Raw genomic sequence first — 24,286 nt, 5'->3', positions numbered from 1 at the left:
ACGTATATGAGGTTTTCTATTTAGGGCCTTGTTTCGCTAAAGGACTGGGTATAGAATGTGAAATCTAGTGTCATTTGTTATTGGTGTGAGTGCAGCAGAGAGTTGACTTTGAGAAGCATGTGATTGGCTGATCAGAGCTTTGGCTTCTGGAAGTGTGTGATTGGCTGATCAAAGCTATGACCTGCCGCATTAAAACTATTAACTGAAGTGAAACAGATTTAAATAGATTTAAGAGTGCTGATGTTTCCTAGAAAAGCACCTAAACAAGATCTTGTAATGTGTGTGCGTATAAGAGAGTATATAAAGACGGCAGAAGATGTAGCAGTTGCGGTGATTCTGAATAAAGTGTCAGTTCTTCTTGCAGTTTGTGTGTTGTTTGACTTCGTCATGCAGCAAATCTACACACAGAGCCATGAAGAGTTTGAAGTGTTCACCACTGTTCTGTCGCCTCAAGGTTAGTCATCTTTTCTTGTTCATTTTTATAATTTCTGCTAAATTTACAAATATCATTACAGCAAAATGATTGAATCTTTCAGTTTGTCGGAAGAGAGTGATTTTCAAGCACCAAAGGGAAATGGTAACACATTTTCTCATTTGAGCTGAAGGATCATGTAATACAGCAGTTTATACTACAGAGCTGATGGTAAAGACAAAATATGTTTTTTTTTTGTGTGTGTATGAGGTGGTTGTGGCAGCAGACTACAGCGCAGACTGTGATGAAGAGCTGAGTGTCCGTGCCGGTGAGGTGGTGTTGCTGCTGTATCAGGAGAATGCTGACTGGTGTTATATCCGACTTCAGAACGGAAAGGAAGGATACCTGCCCACAGCCTGCTTCACTACGGTACTCATCCACATAAGCACATACAATGCACAAATGATGCACTACATGGCCTAAAGCACACATGCTGCGTATTTCACTTCAAATCCATGTGTGATCCCTTGTGAAAAGTACAATGTAGCATACTTTTAAAAAGAGTATTCATTCTGGAAATAATAAAGCTACTTCAATATAATAGACTTAGGTGCAAACTGTAATGTTTTCTGACAGTTAATTGCATGTTATATGCAATTAAATTAAAATGTATTATAGTTTATCTTAAGTTCTATCTTAAGAGTGTTTTTTTTTTTGGACTCATATAAGTAGGATTTGATTATATCTAATTTTTTCAAATATTTCTGTTGTCTTTGAAATATGGAGAATGTGTACTGCCAAATGTACTGACAAGTATTTATGGTAAAATAAAATAAATTTTTAAGCAATTTCTATTGAAACCTGAATGTTATGACCTTAAATATATTTGTAAATACACATTTGTAATGATGAAGTATATTTACTTGAAATATAATATACAAATAATACATGTGCTTTAGGATGTTAGGTAACACATCAAAATAAGTGTACTTTAAAGCACAACAAAAGATTATTAAAACAAAATAATTTGAAATCTACTTGTAATTTGACATTAAATTGGGCACTGTATTAACAAAATGCTTAAGTGTAATAAGAAGCATAGTCATGAAAGTATATGCTAAGTATAGTAAAGTGGCCTTTATTTAATTATTATTGTACTATCTTCAATAATTATTTTTTTAAATTTACTTTTAAGATTTGAAGTACACTATAAGTGCACATTCAATTTAATTAAGCACACTTCTTTTCCATAAAGGTTAATAGGGAGTTGGGGCTCGCATTGCTCCTGTAACAGCTTCTTGTCTTCTAGAAAGGCTTTCTACTCCATTTGTTTGTGCAACCTTCATTTTAAGAAGATTATTTATATAATTTGCTTTAGTGTGTCAGTAGGACATATAAATTTCAGATTTCAAGATATTCCTTTTGCAAACTGAAATGGCCTAAATCTAGATCAAAACTGTGTTAACTTCTCCAAGATGCTTGGAACATTAAAGACAAACTGGAAACATAAAATTGATATTTCCTACTGGCACACTACAGCTAAATATATAATTACCTATCTTAAAACAAATGTATATATGTATATATATAGACGCAGGAGTCATTGAGGCCCATTGTGACTCAGGCATCGCAGAGCTTTACACAAACGTCATCTAAAGATCGGATTGGCTGCTCTGGGTGAGTATTTATGATGTTGTGTAACTCTGATTTGTTTTTGTCGTTTTGTGTGATCACTGGTGTTTGTATTTCTAGAGGGCGTTCTCTTAAACTGCTGCGGCGAGCGTCTCTGTCAGGAGTGCCAGGTTCACCTCGATTGCTTCAGCGGCTGCTCTCTCGTCGACGTAGTGACGGACATGCTGTACGTTTGATCGGCTCCATCAATCCTGCATTTCATCCTGACTGATGCATCCAACCCCAGAGCTCCACCTTTCTCTTCTAAATGGGTCACAGAACAGCAGAAACTAGGACAAGTGTGACACCAAAGTTCAGTCTGTATGCAACTCCTTCAGATTTGGAGATGAAACAGAATTTGGTGTCCTGATTAGGGTTTGGGGCCTCGGTAACTTTGTAGCCAGTTCATGGCACTGAAACTGAAACTGGTGTTAAGAATCTTTACCATTACTGCCCCGTGTAAATATGTAAATATTGTGATTTTGATCGGAAATGTCACACTCTTCTTCACCTATGAATGTATTTGATATGTATGTGTTTTGACTAATAATACCGAAAGACTACAATGAGAAATTGTTTTTAGTTTATAAATGTGTATGTGTATATATATACACACATATATATACTGTAAATATACAGTACAGGTCAAAAGTTTGGAAACATTACTATTTTTAATGTTTTTGAAAGAAGTTTCTTCTGCTCATCAAGCCTGCATTTATTTGATCAAAAATACAGAAAAAAAATGTAATATTGTGATATATTATTACAATTTAAAATAATTGTTTTTAAATTTATTATACTTTAAATTATCATTTATTTCTGTGATGCAAAGCGGAATTTTTAGGATAATTATCACATGATCCTTTAGAAATCATTCTAATATGATGATTCATTATCATAAACAGTTCTGCTGCTTAATATTTTTTCAGAACATGTGATACTTTTTTAGGATACTTTGATGAATAAAAAGTAAAAAAAAAAAAAAAAAAAAAAGAAGCTAGGTTTTTAAAATATAAATATTTTGTAATAACAATATACACTACTGGTCAGTAATTTGGGGTCAGTACATTTTTTTTTCTTTTTTTTTTAAAATAAAATCAATACTTTTATTCAGCAAGGATGTGTTAAATTGATAAAAAGTGATAGTAAAGAAAATATATTATTAGAATATATATTATTAGAATTATTTTTTTTTTTTTAATAAATGCAGTTCTTTTTAACCTTTTATTCATCAAATATATTAGACAGCAGAACTGTTTCCAACACTCATAATAAATCAGAATATTAGAATGATTTCTAAATGATCATGTGATAGACTGGATGTTACATGTGACACTGAAGGCTGGAGTAATGATGCTGAAAATTCAGCTTTGCATCACAGGAATAAATTATTTTTTTTTAAAGTATATTCAAATAGAAAACTATTATTTTAAGTTGTAATAATATTTCACAATATTATTTTGTATCCAAGCATAAGGATCACTCACTTCATCAAGCGCTTAACTAGGAGAGAAATTATCAACTCTAATGGTAATATTGTTACAATTAGGTTTAATTGTGAAATGCATAGGTATTATGGAATACCAAGGAACAATTCTTCAGAATTATGAAAATGTTTGTAATAATATTTCACAATATTACTGTTTTTTCTGTATTGTATATTAAAATCCTAGTGTTGCCAAAGTTAATATCAACCTAAAAAAGTATATCTACTAAACGTAGTCTTAAAAATATACAAGTTTATTACCAGAGAAAATTATTTTACACAATCTATAAAAACATACAGAATAAACACGCTTACAGAAATCTATTTACAATGGAAGTATTATAAAGAGTATTTTGTAGTGTATGTTTTTGATTTCCATTTTAAGAGCAACTAATTGTTTTTTTTTTGTGGGGGGGGGGGTATTTGACCCTGATTGTTTTTTTAATTCTGCATATTACATAAAAATGATACAATGTCATTTCAACCACACCTCAGACCAACATACCACAAAGTATCTTATTTGTCATTTTCGATGGTATGAATACTGTTATATGATGGTGTTTACCCTTGACGCTCTTTCATTTTTATGGACATTTTAGCTTGTATTTAGAGGACGTTGGCACATAGCTCTGACTGCTGCAAAATTTAATGAAATTAAAAGTAATTTTGTAATCCACAGGCTATAATGATCATCACTTCATCAAGCTTAACTAGGAGAAAAATATCAACTCTAATTTGGTAATATGTTACAATTAGGTTTAATTTGTGAATGCATTATGTATTATGAACTAACAAGGAACAATTTCTTCAGAATTTATGAAAATTAATAACAACACATGTACTATTGTACACATTTGTTCATAATACATTAATGTTACATTCATTTTTACAACCAAAAATTTTTAAAAATGTATTAGTATACACCCAGCAGGTTGTGGCCAGTAATATTTAATTTTTAAAAGTAATTACTTTTATTCAGCAAGAATTCATTCAATTGATTAAAAATGACAGTAAATGCATTTATAATGTTACAAAAGATTTATGTCAAATAAATGCTGTTAAAATAACTTTAGTTTTTATTTTTTTACATTAAGCACCACAACTGTTTTCAGCAGTGATAAGAAATGTTTCTTGATCACCAAATCATAGAATGATTTTTAAAGGATCATGTGACACTGAAGACTAGAGCAATGATGCTGAAAAATCAGCTTTTTCATAACAAGGATAAATCACATTTTAAAATGCATTACAATAGAAAAGTTTGTAACGCAGTATTACCATTTAAAATCTTACTGACCCCAAATTTTTGAACAGTAGTTTATGTAGAGTTTATCATCAACCAAGATGGAAAGTATTGTTAATTATTTAATGTTTTCTTAAATTAAATGTTAACATATAAAAACCAATAGTAAAGTAATACCACTAATTCATATTGATGTGGTCTACTCTATAGTGTCCTATTAGAGATAATAGAAAACTGCATTAGAAAGTGATTAAGAAACAGTGACCACATCGTTTCATACATATGGAATAACTTTATTGTTATTAGGCGAAAAGTAATCAAGCATGCAAACAGCTTTTATTGAAAAACAGAGGAGAAACAATCCAGAAGGAAGGGGTGGGGGGGGGGACATATTCAATATCTGTACAGATGAAAGTATAATACAATATATACCACTATTGTACACTGGAATACAATATATCAGGAGGGCAGCAGTCACAGAGAAACAACCTGCGCTTGAGTCTGTGTTACATGAAGCAGCAAAACATTTCTTTTGTGCTGCTCTTCACACCAACAATATCAATTATGTTCAAGAGCTAATAAACACACCCACACAGAAAAGTGCTCTGGTATAGATTTTGCCAACTTAAAAATCAAAAATCAATCTTTTAAAATCAAAAGCTCATCAAGCCTCCTCCATCATCATGCTTCACTTGGCCTTGGACCAAAGTCAGGCCTCGTTCCAGTACTCCAGTTTATCCTTTTCAGAACCAATCCTCTGTCATACAGAAGTGTGTCACACACAAACACTGCAGATCAGAGCCGGGGAGGGTAGGAGACTCATTAAGGCTGTTAACAACAGGTTTGGCCACCTGTTTTTTGGCAATGCCGGGTTAAATGCAACAGCTCAGCAAAGTTTCAATAGATACGAGTTCAACACAATCTCTAGGATTTTCCATCTGTTTTATTCTCTACCCAGTGACCGAAGCACAAAGCTCAACAGCTCTATTAATGTTAAACTTTTTTTTTTTTTTGGTTTATATGAATCAGTTGCCAAGGTGACAAGAAAAATCTGTCTAGAACAGAATATGGATATCGTTTTTTTTTTCTGAACTGAAGAGAAAACTCTTAAACCGTCCTTGACGCACATTGCCCTCTACTTCAGCATATTAGTATGGCCTAACACACAGGTAAAAATATTACTACATCGCTGAACTCAGAATATCCTGAAAATATCACCCACTCTGCTACTTTCTGTTCAGAATTTACCAGAGTCTACATTACATTCCGATACTAAGTAAACTTCTATGAATTGTCTTGTACTGAACAGTGTTTAAAGAAGACAGGACATGCAAAACGTTACAATAAAACCAAATGATAAGTCTGAATGACTCTGGGCTGCATCAAAGGCAACACTTACAATTTCAAAGGCCAATCGGAGATTACAGAACAGAAACTGGCTCTCAGATGTACAGATACTCCATGCTGGTCTCCTGAGCTCTAAGTGTGCAGTGGGACGATTAAGTAAACGTGAAATGCTGCTGGAAATCTTTTCCAGGCTTTTACCACATAGTGTTCTTTGGATAGACAGCAATGAATTGTGGGTAAAACAGGGTAGAGAAGCAACGTAGATGAAGATGATTGTTCCATAGGCCAGAAGTGTGTTGAGGACACAAACATATATAGACCCTGTTACCTACTAAGTGCACACAGATGCAGGGCTGAAGTTTAGACTCAGTGAGACAGTCAGTGTTTCAAATTGGATTGTGAATTATTAAGTTGGTAAGAAAGCCATGAACCCAGCAATGAGGGTCAAAGTGCACTTTGATTATTTAAGTACTATGTGGATACTAGCAAAGCTCAAGGGTGATCTTGAAGGGATAGTTCAACCAAAAATAAAAATTCTGTCAACATTTACTCACCCTCATGCCATTATTTATGACTTTTTTCTTCTGCAAAACACAAAAAAACCCTTTCGGTTCCAATGTTATTTTCGACTCCATTTACTTTTATTATATGGGCAGAAACATTCAAAATATCTTCTCCAAAGATCTGCTGTGATGCACAGAAAAAAGTAAGGCATTGGTTTGGAATGACATGACGGTGAGCAAATGAGTAACCGTGTGTTTTATTTTAGTTTAACTATCTCTTTAAATTAGTGTGCACCATGTATATATTTTAGGTGAATGAAAGCTGACACTCAATTCCTGTAATAATCACTCCAAATTTCATATCTTAAGACTTTGAGAATATTTAAGGAATGCGTTTCACACTCAAACAATCCATATGTAAATTGGCTGCACCATTATTTGTTAGTTGAATCACAGTGTGTGTGTGTGTGTGTGTGTGTGTGTGTGTGTGTGTGTGTTATGCCAGGAAGCTCACTCTGCTATATGGGTAATGAAGTATCAAGACTGGTCCATGGGTTCAAAGGTGCTGGGAGGCTCCGCACCGTGACTTTCCATATCCTCCTGTTTGTCACGAGCCTCTTCTTCCTTCACATCCTGCCTTGCTGCAGCATGCTGGCACAAGTGTTTGTCCATGGACGCTTGTATGTTTGAGACCATCTCCTGCAAGCGCTGCCGTTGGGCCTCGATCACGGCGGGCTCCAGCCCTAGACCGCGGCCCTCACGTAAAGTGAGCATGCCCGGGGCCACGCGCACCAACTCCTCCCCTGACAACGTTAACCCTTCACCTTGAACGCTGCCGCTGAGATCCACGCCGCTGCTGTGCTGCCGCCTGATTGGTGGGTGTTCAGGAGGGGCGGAACCCAACGAGTGACCTTTGCCCTGGAAGGCCGTGACGGCCTGCTCTTTCTTGCGCACAGCACCACCAGCACCCAATCGCAAGCCATGTGCAGGGCTTCCCTCCCGGCTACGGGAGGCTGCATCTGAGCGGAGCTGGGAAAGGGCCTCCTGGACGAGCTCCTCCACATCAGGGCCCACTGGAAAATGGCCGGCTGTGTCCACACACAGCTCCAAACGCTCCTCTGCAGCATTGAACACAAACGTTTTACCCAACAAATGAGGCAGTGTGCAGTGCTTCCCGTCCAACAGACCTTAACACAGAAAAACAGTTTATTAGTTTCTCTAAAGTTCTCACAAATATTTATAATATTCCTAAAAAAATGACAAAATGTATTGCAATTTATGCATTTTTGTGAAATAGCAACGCCAAGACAAAAAACATAAACAGTAATAACTGTGACAATGACAAGTTGAACTCTGATGCGTAAGGTTAGATGTTCTTGAATCTAGTGAAGCACAAGATCATTTCACACTGGAAAACATGATCATCAGGTTTTAAACAAACCTCAGGAGTTCATGCAGCTTGAGTCCTGCTTTCATTAAACATTTACATTTATCCAAAGCGACTTAAACTGCAACCAAGGTACACATTTAAAAAAAAAAATTTAATCAGTTCTTGCTCTCCCTGGGAATCAAACCTGCAACCTTGCAATTGTTAGCCCCATACTCTACTGCTTGAGCTACAGTAAAGCAGAAAGAGACTGACAAACCAAATACTAAGATATTCTGAAATTTGTTAACTTTTCACTTCAACTTCTCACTTAAATTGTTATGCAGACAGTATACATTGTAAAGAAAAATGTAATTATATTAAATAATCCTCATTTAAAAATTTAAAAAATAGCATCTTTTCACTACTTTTCTCAGACTACTGGGCATGTACAGATAATCTAAATTGTATTATTTTTAACTCCACTGCATTGCTTCTATCAGCCAGTGGTAGAACAAACAAAAGTCTGGATTAACAGAGGACCACTTCCACACCACAAACCATGAAAATCATTCTGTATTTTTAAGAAAATAAAACCAGTTCTGAATAAGAGTTACTGCAAATGCTTTTGGTAATACATATGGACTTCGTCATGCCAAGCACAATTTAGAATTTTGAAAACTCAATTCAAATTGTGTGAGAAAGTGATAAAAAGACAGATTACCCATGTCTTTCTTCACAATATTGTAGAAGACTCCTCCTTGTTGGAACAGGTGAGGCAGTTTCTTGGCATATGTCCAGATATCTTCACCTGAGAGAAACAGAACAAGAGAGAGGAGAAGAGAAAAACATTAAATAGACAGGCCTCACACACACATTTAGTAATCAATCATTTTTTGATTAAACATGATCTGAAATTAGTGATGAATCATCCTGTTTTGTAAATTACATTTATAGGCTTGTATCCTACAATCCAGAGAGTCACAAACACACTTAAGTAGATATTGATTCTAGTATGACACAGTCTTCTCATAACGCAGATCTATAACAGGAGGGTGTGTCTTACCCATAAGTGCTGCCAGGAGACACAGTGATGACATCTCAAGGTCAATGTTGTCCTGAAGTTCCCTGCTACTAGTGCGGCTGAGTCGCGGGTCAGAGTGAGTGTGCGTTTGAGGCGTGTGCGTCTGGGTCATTTGAGTATCAGGCGAGCTCTCTTTCAGTGCCTCCACAGAGATTCGGTCGCCATGCTGAAGCCCCACGGGTTGGTTCTGGTCCTCGGGACGAGGCGGGGGCAGCTCTCTGGGTGGGAAGCCATGACGGATGCACAGCTGTCCGGGCAACAAGTTGAAGACCTGGACGATGGAATTCTGGAGCTCACCGTAGGTGGTGTGCGGTTGCAGCGTAAGCATGGCCTGCCGCCCGTCGCTGGTCGTTACACGGATTTTCTTCTCTCCGCTGGTGGGCGGCACTTTGGTGGGTGTGGGAGGTGCAGAGGATGATGAAGAGGAAGGAAATGACAGGCGAGAATCCTGTTGGCGCAAGCGGTCCGTGCTGCGGCGCTGGGACAGGGCCGCCTGCTCGCTGATGCTGTGCTGCAAGACCCTCTCAGTTTTGCTCATCACCAGCTCCTCTTTATGCAGGGTTTTGCCCTTCTGTCCCGTCAGGATGATTTTAGTAGGAGGGTGAGTGGCAGATTCACTCCCGTCTCTCCCATCCTGCACATGAGCACCTTCGATGGCCACTGGATTGTATTCGTCTTGGCTCCTCTTGGCGGTGTGATGCAAGATGGTGTTCACAACTTTTTGGACTAGAATCTCACTGCCGAACTCACCGGGGAAATGCTTTGTGACGAGTCGCATCGTCACATCGTAAACGTTGCTGTTGAGTGACGGATCCATTTCGTACTGGAACCAATATACTGTCTCTCGCACCACACGGCCGCCCCACTCCAGAGTGATAGGAAAAGCTTCAGGAAGATTGTCGTACTCCTTGCCCTCCCAGAAGTGTTTGAACCCGCAGCCACACTTCCCACCCTCTGAGCGAGTGTTGGTACGGTCTCCATCCAAATAGACCACAGAGCCGTCACCACAAACACGCCGCACTGAAGTTCCGTGACACCAGGTGCAGGCCGTGAGTGTGCTGAGTTTGTAGTCGGGCACCAGCACATCTTTTTCTGGGTTATAGGAACAAACCAAACTATTTAAAGGAAAGCTGTAGTTCTTGTCCGCTCGCAGCGTCCCGTGAGTCGACTTGGCCAAGTTGTAGAGTTTCCCTCCTGGTATGAGCCACTCTGCTGGCACGTGGAGCTCCGAAAGGGCATTGCAGACAAGGCAGCGGTGGAGACGACCCTCCTGAACGGATTTCTTAGCCGCTTCCGTCACCTCCTCCGGCTGCACGCCGATCACTCCAGTGCGTCGATATATGTACTGGTGGACGTCGGCGACTAGAGCGGGGTGGATGCCGTGCTTGTCCATGAAGACGTCCTCCATTGCGCCTACGAGTCGCAGCAGGTACTTATCCTGCAGGCTCCGGTCGCCGCCGATCACACAGCTTCCATTGGAGTCCAAGCTCACATATTTGTGAATCAGCTCTTGAGGAACACCCCAAGCTTTCGGGAGAAGTGCAGCAGGTAAACGGGGCAAAGGTACCGCCTTGATGCCCACTAGGGGTAGATAGTGATTTCTTCCAGAGCTACTCCAGGCGATACAGATGGGCTTGTTCAGAGTGCCGTCTTTTCCTCGGCACTGCTCCTCTGGAACCAGGCCTGGCAAAAAGGTGGCGGAGTAATCGCCTGAGCTGCGCATACCGCTCAGGGAGTCCAACAGGATTATGGGTCTGTGCAGTACATTCGCCAAGCCGAAAATGTGAATATTCCTAAGGCCCAATGGAACACCTTCTGGAGGGACAAACAACGGGTCACACTCATTAATAATGTCTTCCCATTCTGCGGCATCTATAAAGTCCTGGAAAAGGGCTTTGTAGCGGTCTATGTTCTGTTTGAAATTGAGCTTTAGGTTTTCTCGAAGGGCATGCCAGAAGAGCTCACGTCCAACTAATGCCCTGGACACGGCGTGGACCAGGCAGTGTCCGTCTCCGTCCACGTGCACAGGAATAAGACACTCTCTATTTAAGTTTGCTTTCTTGATCTCCTCCAAAGTGTCATGCAGGTAGATCAGGCTTCCTGACCGGTCCCGTCCATACCCAACAGTGGACACATGCTCTTGCTCGATTAGAAATGCCCGGTCCCCAAGAAGCGAGCAGTCGAAGATCTCTCCCTGGTTCATTTCCTTCAAGAGTTTGGCAGTGCCTGTCTGTTTGTCCATGCCATAGCGGGTGAGGATGGGAGACAGCAGCTTGCAGTGATAGTTGGACAGTCCCAGCACTTTCACCAGCTCTGAGCCCTTTTTAGGAGGGCCTGGCACACTCAGCAAAGCATTTCTCAGCAAATTATGAAGCACTACATCTGGGTCAGTCACTTCCTCCACATTCGCGAGGTTCTTCTGTTCGTGTCTCTGGCCGCACTCAGTGCACTCGATGCTCATGGAGGTATGTGCGGGGAAGAAGAGCTTCGCCTGGCACTGCGGGTCCGGGCACATCCCGCATAAAATGCGCCTGTCCTTCTGCTTCGTGCCCGGAATCAACGACATAGTCCAATCTAATATCTCTTCTGACGCAGCGGTTTACAAAAGCATCTCTGTCTAATCAGTGACGGGCGAGAGAAAATTATGTCACCTCACGCAGTTTCTGTTTTCCAGTAACAAACACAACACGGAAGCGGTTCTGTAACACAGTGTGACCCTATGGGCAGCACAAGGCATGCTGGGAAATGAAGTTCTTAATCATCACAGCTCTTCTAACGACATTATTTTAAAAAATAATAATTAAAATGTATTCTAATATTATACATAATGTATTTATTTATCTATACGAAATGCAATATTTGTTTACTACCGACTGGGACGAATCATACGATAAAATAACAAAAGTGACTTTAACAAAACTGCAATATCCACAATACAAAGAAGGCCAAAGGTTGTGTTGTGTTTATTGAGTTCAGCAATCTTTACATGGGCGTGAGAATAAACTGCTGCAAACATAAACATACACTGTTTCATACATTGTTTATTCTCTTTCTCTGTAGAAGACGAGTGCTTAAAGTTCACAGGCTGAAAAAATAAAATGTAATGTTATGTTACATAAGCTATAGCAAATAATATTGTTTATTATGACGTGATTAAATATTTATAAATTAAATTATTGTCGAGTTGAGATAATTATCTTTTTTGCCAAAAAAGACAACATAATGCTTGATAGTGAACATGTGATTTGTGAAGAAAATAATCAAAAAGACTATTGTGAATGTAATCCTTTAATTGTGCATCATTTTCATTCAGTATTTTTGTTGAATTATGTAATTCCAAGTATATAAAAAAGTAAAACTAGTTATGTGATTAGCTTTACAATAAAGTTGGCCGGTTTTTTTCAAAACAGTCTAAATTGCAGTTCCCATTACAAAATTATATTAAACAAAATGCATTATTTGCCAAGTGGAGAAAATGTTCATAACTTTTTAATTACAGAATTACTTGTCACCTTCAAACAGAATTTTCTTATTTTAAGTCTTATTTCATAAAGAGTATGCCAAATAGTACATAAAATGCTAGCTGTAAAACGTCTTAAATGTAATATTCATTACAGAATGCCATAATGCAACAAATGTATTGTAGAGGAAATGTAAATGACTTATATAATATTATTATTATTATATTATATATATAAACAATTCTCTAGTGATGAATTTTAAACATTGAAAACATGTATAGTGAGTTTATTTGTAGCCTACACGTGAAATTTTTTTTTTTTCATAAATTATACACAACAAATTGTGTGCAATGAACAGGGTGAAAGGGTAAGGGTAATTTGATCTATTTTCTTTTTTTAATTTATTTGTCATAGATTTAAAACCTTTATTTTAAACACATGGCCCCTTCCGGGTTCAGTGGGTTGGCCTAAAAAACGTCACGACCGAACAAAGCCAGGAAGACTGGAAGAGAAGAGTAGCGGCGCTCTGTTTCTATTCAATGCAACCGGAGATCAGTGAAATCAGATTTTGAACCGATTAACATATTAGATAGTTTCCAACATATGAACAGATCCAGATATCAGATGACACATTTATTACCTTTACCGAATGAAACAGTATATTTTCTGTTGAGATTATTAGTTCGGAATAGAGTTTGTAACAGATAACACCTTAGATTTAGTAAATAAACAGCACATTTAGTAACTTTTATTACCGTGCTTATTATCGATGTGATCTGATCAAATGGTTCTTTTGTGGAATGGAAGATCGGATGTATTCAGGTTCAGATGATTAAACTGAGTTTCAGCACCAGAAGGAATTCAGAGAAGTGTTCACTTTTTGTCCAAGGTATTTTTTTTAAGGGTGGTTCATCGATCATAAGTATTTGAAGACTTTGCAAATGTCTGAATGTCATTCCATTAGATTACATGGCTAAAATATTAAGTTAGAAAAGGTCATACTTTGTTGCATATGCCACTTGTTTGTTACTTGTTTTATGTATTTCTTGCTCATTGTGTTCTGTTTTTCTTTTCTCTTATTTTCATTGACATTTTTTTTGTATCTATAAATTAAGCTTAACTACATTAGTTAACACGAACTAAAAAAATACTTCTAGAGTAGCCTAATATTAAAAGCCGAGGTTGTATTAATATTATTTAATGGGCCTGAGCTGACATAAACTGACAATACATTTTTATAACCTAATTATAATTTTATATTATTGCTTGTTGTTAGTTAACCACAAGTTTAAGTTTAATTTATGGTACTTTACTGGAACGAATTACTGGTATTGTTTATGCAACATGCTATATGTATCTACAGGTGGCGCTGTAGAGCTGCACTTTATGTTTTATGTGCTTTGCATTAATATTTGTATGTGTTCCAGATGGATGAGTTATTGGAGAAGTTTCTGTAAGATCAGAAAACAAAGCTAGCAGAGGAGAAGGCATGTCTGGAACAGGAGCCCCCTTACATGGAGATGAGGGTGAGAGAGAGAGTTAATGATGGGGATAAAGAGAATGTATGTGACTGGTCTTCATTGTAATGTTGTTAAATATTGATGTATCAGAGGCAGACAGGCCATATTCTCCAGAAAGATAACATACCTTCACGTACAAGTCAGCAAGGTACAACACTGTTTGCAATTTAATGGTTGTAAATTCATTTCTGTTAAATGCAAACCTGGTTTTAAAGGTGTATATGTGTTATTTCATTATGTAGATGGTGTGAGTCTGCCACTCGGAGAGCAATATGAGAGAAAGAAACACAAACTGCAAGAAGAACTCAGGAATGATTACAGGAAATACATGGCAGAGGTGAGACACAGTGGCAAGCGTGTCATCCTATTGAGCATAAAAGAAGATATTTTGATGAATGTGGGTAATCAAACTGACAGTAGTATGAAAAAAAAATATAAGGCCACCCAGAGTATGTGATTTTGCATATGTGTGGTTTCAGTTACATGTGGTTCCTACATTTTTTCGTAAATTAGTATGAATTTTAGTGTGAATGTTTTTGGTGAATCGTGATTTGTTTGCGAAAATGTTTCTATCAAAATTTTGCACACACGATCTTTACTTCTCACTTAATTTCTGTCTCTTGCAGAAAGATCACTGGGATGCTGTTGACATTCACACAGTTCCAGAGAGAAGACGAATACCCAGGGTACAGTATTGGGTCAAAAGCATGATTGTTTCAGTTTCCCTCTTTAGGTACCACACAGTTTTGTGAGGCTGAGATTTCACTTCTGCATCTGTCACTCTCATACCTGTTATATCTGCTGTTATGTCGCACAGATGAGTATTCTGATACAAAGTAAAAAAAAAAGTTTTTTGATGCTACTCAACCCTCCACATTGCATCCCACTTCTTCTGACCTACTTCATTAGAAAAGCCACATCACCTGCTAGTGTATCTTGCATTACCATAATATAACCATCTGATATTATCACTGTACTATGGTTGTGCCAATGTAATGTTTTGTAAGGGCAAATCTCTCCTGCTCACTTTTTCAGACGGTCCGTGTGAGGGATGTGGCCACCCTTACAGAGGTGTGTGGGCTGGGATGGGGTGTGTGTAGCTCTGAGGAAGACTGCATTGATGATGAACTCATGCTTTTGCAAGGGAGGCGACATCAGAGAGAGAGAGACACCAGGACGGCAAACAGGTGATGACAGAGACAGAGGGAGAGATGTTTAGAACTGGTGACTCGTGTCACGAATATTTATATATGTAAATTAACATCTCTGTTGCTCTCTTTCTCATAAGAAGAAGGGAACTGTACACAGAGACAGGACATCACACGAGCAAACTACAGCACAGAAACAGGTACAAAATGCATACACTGTTTAGATTTACAGTATTGGCAAACCCAGTTTTAATTCATTTTTTTTTGAGTGGCAGAATGGTTTTGACCCACATTTATCTCTTCTCCTTCACTGTTGCTCTTGTCACTGTTGTAGAATGTCGATATCCGTTGCGACCCAAGCCAACGAAAGATCTGTATCTGCGGCCAGTCAGGACACAGTTTGCACCACTGGACTTTTAATAGGTACTGTATGAGTTTACTATCATGATTCTGAGGTCCTTGTTTCAGATCTGATTGGCTTAATAACTCGAGAAGTGATGTTTCATTGCTTCATTCAGTGGAGAATGATTCTGATTTGATTTTAAAGGGATACTTCACCCAAAAATTAAAATTCGTCCCAAAACTGTATGACTGTTGTTCATCTGTGGAAGAAAGAAAGAAGATATTTTGAGTTTAAGTCAGTGGGCACCAAAATACAAGATAGAAAGTCATACAGTTTTGGACCGATATGATGATGAGTAAATGATGACAGGATATTCATCCATTTAACTGATATTAAGGCTCAGGCTTCTGACACGGCTGATTTTGACTGACAGGTGCAGTGGATCTGGAGACCAAACTGCAGAGGAAAAAGGAACGTTATAGATGTGAACTACAGGAACAAATTGCAGAGAAACAGAGTCACAGGAGGAGGTTTGTGTTTATGAAAAAATAGTCTGACTGGTGTATTTGGTTTACATTGTTACCTCAATTAAAAAAAAAAATTCAGTGTACAATGGAAAATTCACCCAAAAATGAAAATTCACTAATTCTCATGACATTTCAAACCCAATTTTTTTTTCTTTTGTGAAACACAAAAAATTAGGAAGAACGTTCATGCAGCTCTCATGAACTATTCCTGTAATTCAACTTTCTTTAGGGAGAAGGAACTGGACCTGAGAGTTTCAACAAATGCTGAGAAAAAGGTAACAAGGTGTGTTTGTGCATTCACATTTGTGACTCTGGAGCACAAAACCAGTCTTAAGTCGCTGGGGTATATTTGTAGCAATAGCCAAAAATACATTGTATGGGTCAAAATTATTGATTTTTCTTTTATGCCAAAAATCGTTAGGATATTAAGATCATGTTCCATGAAGATATTTTGTAAATTTCCTACCGTAAATATATAAAAACATAATTTTTGATTAGTAATATGCATTGCTAAGAACTTCATTTTGACAACTTTAAAGGCGATTTTCTCAATATTTTGATTTTTTTGCACCCTCAGATTCCAGATTTTCAGAAAGTTGTATCTCGAGCAAATATTGTCCTATCCTAACAAACCATACATCAATGGAAAGCTTATTTATTCAGCTTTCAGATTATATATAAATCAATTGGTTTTGTGGTTTTGTCTATTGTCACATATTTGTTGATGTTCTTGTGTTGATTTTCTGACCTTTTCTTTTAAAGCAGCTCTTTGTGAGTGAGGCGTCTGCGTACAGAAAGCAACCAAGGGATGACATCATCCGCCTGGACACTGCTGATTCTCCTGAGGGTGTTCTACAATACAGGACAGACCTTTTGTCTCCTTGCAGGTATATATGGATATACATAAGTGCAAACACACCAGCACACATATTTGCACATTCTGTACTTCAAGCTCACAAACATGTTTTTGTTTTTTTCTGCAGGGTGCCTTTTGTCCCTACTCACCTCCCATTCCTTACAGATGCCTATAAGACTCCAAATAATGATTCTGAGAGTTTGTTGAGCCCCAGTAGAACCTGTAAGACACACGTATGACACAACAGATTACATAAAATATTACTTGCAGTGAGGATAAACATGGTCTTGTGCGGTGAAATATTGGGTGCATCAATGTTTATGAATCATATCTGCTTACTTTTGTGCTGTAAATAATTTTGGCACTGTGTTGGGTATTCTGGATCCTGATTCAAAACCACTTGAATCTACTTGGCAATTTTTAGATCCATTTAGCATAAGATTCCTACTGGTGCTACATCATTACATCACTACATCAAGTGTTTGTTTCCACAGATTACCCAATAACGGGAGTTTCTTTTTCAGCATCATCAGGAGAGCCACACCCACTCAGTCCACACAGCAGAAGCACTCACAGACAGTAAGCGTGCAACAGACACTCCCAAATAGGCAATTTTCCAGACACGTTTCAGATCATAATTTGTGGTTGTTTAGCAGTAACACCAGATGAAATTGTCTAGTAGTAGCAACCTAAGTGTTGGAAATTGCTAACTTTCTAGCTCTCTGACTGTACCTAATATTGGCAAATGCATATACATTTTTTTCCCATAAATGTATAATGTAGACAAACAGTGACTGTAAAATATGTTTTTTAGGTATGGGAGTTAAATATTTTGAGTATATTGATATTTGGGATAGGGTCACTGGACTAGTTTTGGGTTATTTTTGATTTAGCATTGGGCAAGTTTTGAACTAATTTTTTTCCCTCTCATTTTTAAACCATATGCTTATATGCAGACAGTTAATACACATCTTGTTTTTGGGGTGTACTTGTGCTTGTGTGTGTTTCAGGAGGATTGTGGGTGAGAATGAAGTTGAGGGTTCAGGTCTTTTAGTGTTTCCTGCACATCACGCAAAGACGGACAGACTCAGCTATAAAGAGGAGCTCAGAAAGCAGGTGTGCTAATACATATTCACAGAGGGGTGTGTCCTTATTGCATATTAAACAGTATTTCGTATAGACATGTTAAAAAGTGGGTGTGTCTTTGTTAATGGTGGGTTTGCATTTATAAATTTATTCCAACTTCCTACTTGAAAAAGAGAAATAGAATGCTTCTTGAAGACTTCCAGCTTATTAGGTTTGTTGTTGTGTCCTGTGAGTAGATAGAGGAGCGGGATGCACAGAGGAGGGTGGACAGAGAGGAGAAGCAAAGACTGGAGGCTAATCTTGTAGCCGATATGAGAGCATATGAACCCTGGGGAAGAGGCGGAGCTGGTGCACCACTCAGAGACAGCACTGGAAATCTAATCAGTATGATTTATTTAGTATGATTTAATCTCCTTTTAGCCTGTTAGTTATGGAACATGTGACTATAGAAATGATGTGTTTGTGTGTGTAGCTGATCTGAAGAAGATGCATCTTTTGAATGCAGCAGCTGCAGCACCACCACAAAAGCCGGAGAGGCCAGGTAACATGTTAACACACACATACAAACACATATGGTGTCTTTAGTGAATGTTTACATCCTCAAGTTGAATGTGTGTGTATTTGAAGGTTTTGCCGAGACACACACTCCACAGTTTGCAAGAGGGAATGTGTTTAATCAGATGCTGTCACCCCAGCGACTACTGGAGCAAGACCAATACAAAACTTACCTGAGACTCCAGGTACACACAGTTTCGGGTTGGTAGGATTTTTAGAAAAAAATAATATTATTATGAATATTTTATCCAGCAAGAATGCATTAAATTGAACAAAAGTAAGGACTTTTACATTGTTACAAAAAATATTTTTCAAATAAATGCTGTTGCTATGAACTCCTATGCTGTTCCATTCTTCAAACATATTAAGCAGAAGCATTTCATGTCACTGCTGAAGTATTAAGCATTCTTAAAGATATTAAGTTCAAAACTGATAATAAGAAGAAATATTTCTTAAGCACCAAATCGGACTGCAGTGATGATGCTGAAAATTCAGGTTTGCCATCACAGGAATAAACTGCATTCTAAAATACATTAAAGTTAAAAACAGTTGTTTTAAATTGAATTCTTTTTTACAATATTACTGTTTTTACTTCATTTTGACCAAATTAAATTATAGATATCATATCACAGATTTTCTGTGTGGTTCAATTTTATAACTTTTCAACCCCACTGTACCTGTATATAAACCTAATTTGTGTGTGTGTTTATTTTTTAATTGTGTGTGTGGCATTAGGTAGAAGAGAAGCGAAGGAAGCAGGTGGAGGAGAGAGAGCAGATGAGGGCAGAGGAGGAGAGGGAGGACAGGCGACTGGAGGAACAGAGAGAGAAATTTAGGAGAGAGTATGAAGAGGAGCAGAAGAGCAGAAACCACAGAGAGATGGAGGTCAGACAGACACACATCCACTCCTGCCTGTTTTATTTTAGAGATGCACAATGTAATAATGTGATAATTGTTCACTTTAAATAACATTTTCCATCCAGATAAAGGGAATTTAAGTGCTTAAGAAAATGCCATCAAATGCATGTCGCCATGTTTCCAGTGCATTATGTGAGCACTCCTGATGACCTCAGACCTTAGGGACCAGCACTGCTAACTTTAAGTAAACGTATCTTTTTGCAGCAAAAACTGAAGAATGAAGAACTCACTCATCTTGTGGAGGAGAAACGGAGGGATGCAGAAAAAAAGCAAAAAGAAGAAGAAGAGAAAGAGAGAGCAGCTGTAAGAGAACAGGAAGAGCAGTGAAAAGTGAAATTTACTGGCGCGAGCTACATCTCAAAAGCTGTATATATTTAAGTTATATTTGCTGAAAAATTCTCTAGATGTAGTGAGTGTTTTTTTTTTTTTTTTAGGTTCAACGTGCACCATCCCCTCCTATCCCTACCCTACAGAAGAAACACTGCAACCCTTCAAATGCTACGGTAACGAAAACGGCCTTAAACACAAACTTTATTTGAACAAACAAACATTGCAAAAGCTCATGTTCACGTCATGTGAATAAAGTTGTGTATAACACATTTAACAGTTACTATAAAATATATATTTTAGGTTATAGGAATTGTATATTTTGAGTTTTGATATTTGGGATATGATTAGTTTTGGGCTATTGTTGATTGTCCATTGGCTAGCTTTGTTATGCAGATCTGGCAACCGTGATTATCTTCTCATGACCTTGTAACCAGACCCTCAGCCTAATTACCACAACTCTGTTGTAATTCCTTCAGATAATTGCAAACACTCAGGTTGAGTTCTCACTCACTAACCTCTATATATTTTTCAGGATTTCTCTGTGTTTCGGGCTCTTCCATCTCCAGAAAACAGAAACAGCCAGAGAACAGAGAGTAAACACTTATCCATGTGCACACATATCATGATTGAGATTGGCTTTTTTTGTTTTTATATATTAATCTAGTAGTGTTTGTTATACCCTAAACCTGAGCTTTACAGAATTGATTTGCCCAAAATGTAGGTGATTTCAGGTTTTACTAACATTGCGAGTATTTGGTCCCTAAATTATTTTGGTCTTTAGTTCATAGACGCAAGTTATCCTCACATAATACCACCCTCACATATTTTTGGAGGGTTTACTGTATTTGTTTTTCTTCAGAGTACAGAAGTGAGGTTGTAAATGAGCTGTGTGCTTTAAGAAGACGTCTGCGCAGTGAACAGCAGCATCTGGAGGAGCAGCTCTTGCAGACAGAGTGGGAGCATCTCCCCTCCCCCTTCACTGACAGGTACAGTACAGTGTGTTTGTGTTTTGATCGAGCGACAACCTCCCGCTCTCTCTCGTGAAGCCAACAAGGAAGTGACTAAAACTTCAATTCATCAACTGGACGCTTGAGGCTGGCTGCAAAAGGGAGTCAGTCCCATAGACTCCCCATGCTAAAATCCCCAACTTTACAGCAGAAAAAAACATGTTTACAGCCTGGTTCAAAAAATTATTTTGGTATATATAGCTAATTTTGCCCTTCATGACAACTATGAGGGGGGTGAATTTCTCATAACATACGTTTAAATTATATTAAGCCTTAAAGTTTTGCATAATTAAGGGCGTGGCCACTTGAGTGACAGGTGGATTGCCGCTGCTGTCACCATCCAAGTTTCCAAATGTATCATATTCCCAAAAAATATATATTTTTTACATCAATATACCAGTGAAATAACTGTTCTCTACTGTATGTGCCGCACTCATATATACCACATTGTTATATCCTCTAGAAAACGTTTACGTTTTCTTAATTAAATGACACTTTAATAAATGTCTATTTTTTTATTATGAAGTCACTGTTTTATTAATTCAAGTCACCTTTAATTATTATAGCGCTTTATATAATACAGATTGTCAAAGCAGCTTTTCAGTGTTAAACAGGAAAATGTTTCAGTTATGCAAACAAAATTCAGTTCTGCTGTAAAGAATAATAAACAGTAGTTTTATAGAAGCAATATTGTGAATAATCATAACTAAGTGAGTTGCTGGCACTCCAGCATGCCTAATAACTTTAACTGTGACTGTTTTTACAACATAGCACTTCATGTGTGTGTTTGTAGGCACAGGATGGATGTGTTTGACATGGCTCGTTTGGGCATGCCTGTGCGAGGCCCCTCCTCCCGCGGCACTGAGCCAATCAGCTCAGAGGGGGCCAATGACGTCATGTACAGGGGTAAGAACTGGCTGGCTAATGCCAATAAAAATCTGAGCGATGAGGATTGTAGTTAATGAAATAAATATTAGTTTATGAGTTTTTGTAGCTCCTTCAATATATAGCAGGTCAAATCATACTGAAGTCATTTGTAGTCTGCTAAAAATAAATATTATGACTGTAAAATGACAGCCCAGTTTAATGTTTGGTGTTATGTAAATCGATCTTTTGTGATGAAACTGACACATTTTTTTTCACATTTCTCAGATGCCTTTATGCCTAGAACATGGCAGTCTGTAAGTTTTCCATTTCCGTTGGGTTCTGCAGTACTAGAAGCAGCTCCTTCAGTACTGAATGCTGTTTAACATGACAGTTCTGTTTTTCTATCACACAGAGGAACAGAGATGTTGAGGGTGGACGAGGATCTGTGCTTCTGTCAGAAAGTGAATTTATTGGTGGGATCACACATTTCTTTAATTGCTTAATGAGTGTAACCAGTGGGCCCGAGATTTGTTTGGACACTTAAGGCACACTTAAAAATGTTTTAATGTCTTTGCATTATATAAGAAAACATTAAACCAAGTGACATTTATTTTAAATAAAAATATGAACACATTTTATCAAAAGATAAATGTTATATATCCATTTCTCAAACATCTGTTTTTTTGTATGATTACACATTGTTGACTGCTTTCTGCTGGTGTACAGCTGTCTAATTATTTATCATTAGATCTGAATGGAGTTGCTTTCCCAGTTCCTCCAGACAGTGAGAGGAAATCTGTTAAGCTGTCTGCACGAGAGCTACGCAGACTAGCAAACCTTAAGGTAATTCACACTGAAACATCTTAACATATGTCTGTATAGTGACGGCACATTTTTTCTACTCCTTTTTCAAACTCTTACAGACTAAAGTGCAGTTAATACTGACAGAAATACACTGCATTTTTTGTCAGAGTTTTCTTCATGTGTCAGTTCATTCATTATTAGACATCTTACATTTTGAAGAATTCATGATATGCAATAATTCAATAGTGCAATTTAAAAACAACATTTAACACTTCTGGAATAAAGTACCAGACTCCTTTGCTTTTTTATAGTTAGCATTTTGTGTACCCCAAATACAAATAATATTTTTTAATAATTACATTTTTTAAAATTATAAAGTTATTGGAAATTATTAAGTGACTAAAAACATTCACAATATATTTGCAAAGTTTTGTTGATTTTAAAATTTTGTTTTTGAATTAGTTTTAGTAGATAGTGAAGACAAGTTCAACAAAATTATATATGATGACTTCAATATGATTCTAAAGTGTGGAAAATAGTCATCATAAAGCATGATATAATAAACAGTGTATATATGTGTGTTTAGTCTGCAGAGAGGAAGCCAGTGCAGCTGCAGTCTCTCAATATGAGGCAGCTCAGAGACACAAACACTCATCAGGACGAAGAGACTACAAGCCTTTGGCCATCACAGCATCACAGCAGGTGTGTGTCTGTTTGTCTTCATCTCTGTGTATGTTTTATGATTCTGGAGATGCACATCTTATTTCAATTATGTGTTTAGGAGGCTGCTCTGACGACGATGATGAAGCAAGTTGTGGTGATGAGCATTTTACCCTGCAGTCTCCTGGCAGGCCCAGCTCCATTGATACCACCACTGCCGAGTCCTGGACTCAAGCAGAAACATCAGACACGCTCAGAAGGCTGATGTCTGGCTCTAAACTTTAAGATGGGCCATAATATACATGACCGCACATGCTCAGAGTGTGTGAGCACTTTACTGCAATGCAGTATATATAGGAGATTTTATGTAGTCTTCAGATCTCTTAAATAAAAGACTGATCAGCGGAATCTCTTCGAGATCATCTGCTTTAACTGCTTCACAAAATCTCTTTTGTGAACTGATTTGTGGATCCATTATATCTTAACAAAATATAGAGGGAATGATACATTTCTAATCTTTCTGGGCTTTTTTGTGGTATTTTTTTTCCAAGACACAAATACTTTTTAGCATTTTGACAGCTTTTTATACTTTTTTTAATACATTTTATCCTTTTTTTTTTTACACCAGGATTCACCAGAGTAAATAACACATATTGAAAGCACTATAATCCTGATTGCTTGGAGGCTTACGGCCTGTTCAAACCAAGGATGATAACTATAACGATAAAGTTCTAAAAATCATTCAGAATTTCACAATTTAAATGGCAAAGTCCACATATCTACTGTATGAAAGTGGCACTTTTCAGAATGATTTTTTTCCAGTTGATAAATGATAAAAAATATTGACGACCAGTCAGAATCCATCTGACATTAAAGAGCTTAAGCATATAAAGTGGCAAATGACATCAGCGCATGTTTATAATTAAGGAGAAACTTATTGTCCCTTGGTGTGAACACTAATATAGTTATCCTTGGTATGAAAGGCCCTTTAGAGTGAATGACATGCGTGAGAGAAGCATGTTCATTCTGCACTTGTTTAAACCATTTCGAGACTGTCGACAAACCGTGGCTAACAAAGCACGGCAAGATCAA

The 24,286-nt window shown here is 37.6% G+C and overlaps 3 protein-coding genes across 3 annotated transcripts; 2 read left to right on the top strand and 1 right to left on the bottom strand.

Moving 5' to 3' along the window:
- Positions 1-115: 115 nt before the first annotated feature.
- Positions 116-2,646, top strand: LOC122149017. Its single transcript, XM_042778101.1, has 5 exons — positions 116-454; positions 537-577; positions 683-841; positions 2,004-2,089; positions 2,165-2,646. Exons 1-5 carry the CDS (start codon positions 241-243, stop codon positions 2,313-2,315), a joined length of 651 nt encoding a protein of 216 aa, XP_042634035.1. The 5' UTR covers positions 116-240; the 3' UTR covers positions 2,316-2,646.
- A 2,438-nt stretch (positions 2,647-5,084) lies between these two features.
- Positions 5,085-11,848, bottom strand: LOC109051728 (deubiquitinating protein VCPIP1-like). Its single transcript, XM_019069210.2, has 3 exons — positions 9,095-11,848; positions 8,753-8,839; positions 5,085-7,849 (listed from the first exon to the last, which is right to left on the bottom strand). Exons 1-3 carry the CDS (start codon positions 11,676-11,678, stop codon positions 7,200-7,202), a joined length of 3,321 nt encoding a protein of 1,106 aa, XP_018924755.1. The 5' UTR covers positions 11,679-11,848; the 3' UTR covers positions 5,085-7,199.
- A 1,200-nt stretch (positions 11,849-13,048) lies between these two features.
- On the top strand, positions 13,049-23,639 carry LOC109051743 (centrosome and spindle pole associated protein 1-like). The gene is given in 29 exon segments (XM_042778068.1): positions 13,049-13,442; positions 14,001-14,099; positions 14,184-14,241; positions 14,336-14,430; positions 14,720-14,779; positions 15,129-15,280; positions 15,382-15,441; positions 15,576-15,664; positions 16,018-16,114; positions 16,341-16,386; positions 16,874-16,998; positions 17,095-17,189; positions 17,492-17,546; positions 17,978-18,083; positions 18,290-18,437; positions 18,526-18,594; positions 18,681-18,793; positions 19,344-19,493; positions 19,731-19,829; positions 19,961-20,029; positions 20,389-20,449; positions 20,716-20,842; positions 21,657-21,769; positions 22,016-22,044; positions 22,143-22,203; positions 22,479-22,573; positions 23,121-23,183; positions 23,185-23,236; positions 23,316-23,639. Coding segments are annotated over 28 exon segments (2,463 nt in total). The 5' UTR covers positions 13,049-13,442; positions 14,001-14,087; the 3' UTR covers positions 23,480-23,639.
- The last annotated feature ends 647 nt before the right edge of the window (positions 23,640-24,286 follow it).

This window comes from Cyprinus carpio, chromosome A2 (genome assembly GCF_018340385.1).
Source record: "Cyprinus carpio isolate SPL01 chromosome A2, ASM1834038v1, whole genome shotgun sequence".
NCBI classification, from domain to species: domain Eukaryota; kingdom Metazoa; phylum Chordata; class Actinopteri; order Cypriniformes; family Cyprinidae; genus Cyprinus; species Cyprinus carpio.
This window is presented reverse-complemented; position numbering and strand designations above follow the sequence as displayed.

What these genes read in the sequence shown, in the direction of transcription:
- LOC122149017 (XM_042778101.1), top strand. Translation starts at nt 241, where the DNA reads ATGTTTCCTAGAAAAGCACCTAAACAAGATCTTGTAATGTGTGTGCGT. An exon ending in CACTGTTCTGTCGCCTCAAG is followed by an intron (nt 455 to 536) that starts GTTAGTCATCTT and finishes TGAATCTTTCAG; the next exon opens with TTTGTCGGAAGAGAGTGATT. An exon ending in CCACAGCCTGCTTCACTACG is followed by an intron (nt 842 to 2,003) that starts GTACTCATCCAC and finishes GTATATATATAG; the next exon opens with ACGCAGGAGTCATTGAGGCC.
- LOC109051728 (XM_019069210.2), bottom strand. Translation starts at nt 11,678, where the DNA reads ATGTCGTTGATTCCGGGCACGAAGCAGAAGGACAGGCGCATTTTATGC. An exon ending in TCTCCTGGCAGCACTTATGG is followed by an intron (nt 8,840 to 9,094) that starts GTAAGACACACC and finishes TGTTTCTCTCAG; the next exon opens with GTGAAGATATCTGGACATAT. An exon ending in TATTGTGAAGAAAGACATGG is followed by an intron (nt 7,850 to 8,752) that starts GTAATCTGTCTT and finishes TTCTGTGTTAAG; the next exon opens with GTCTGTTGGACGGGAAGCAC.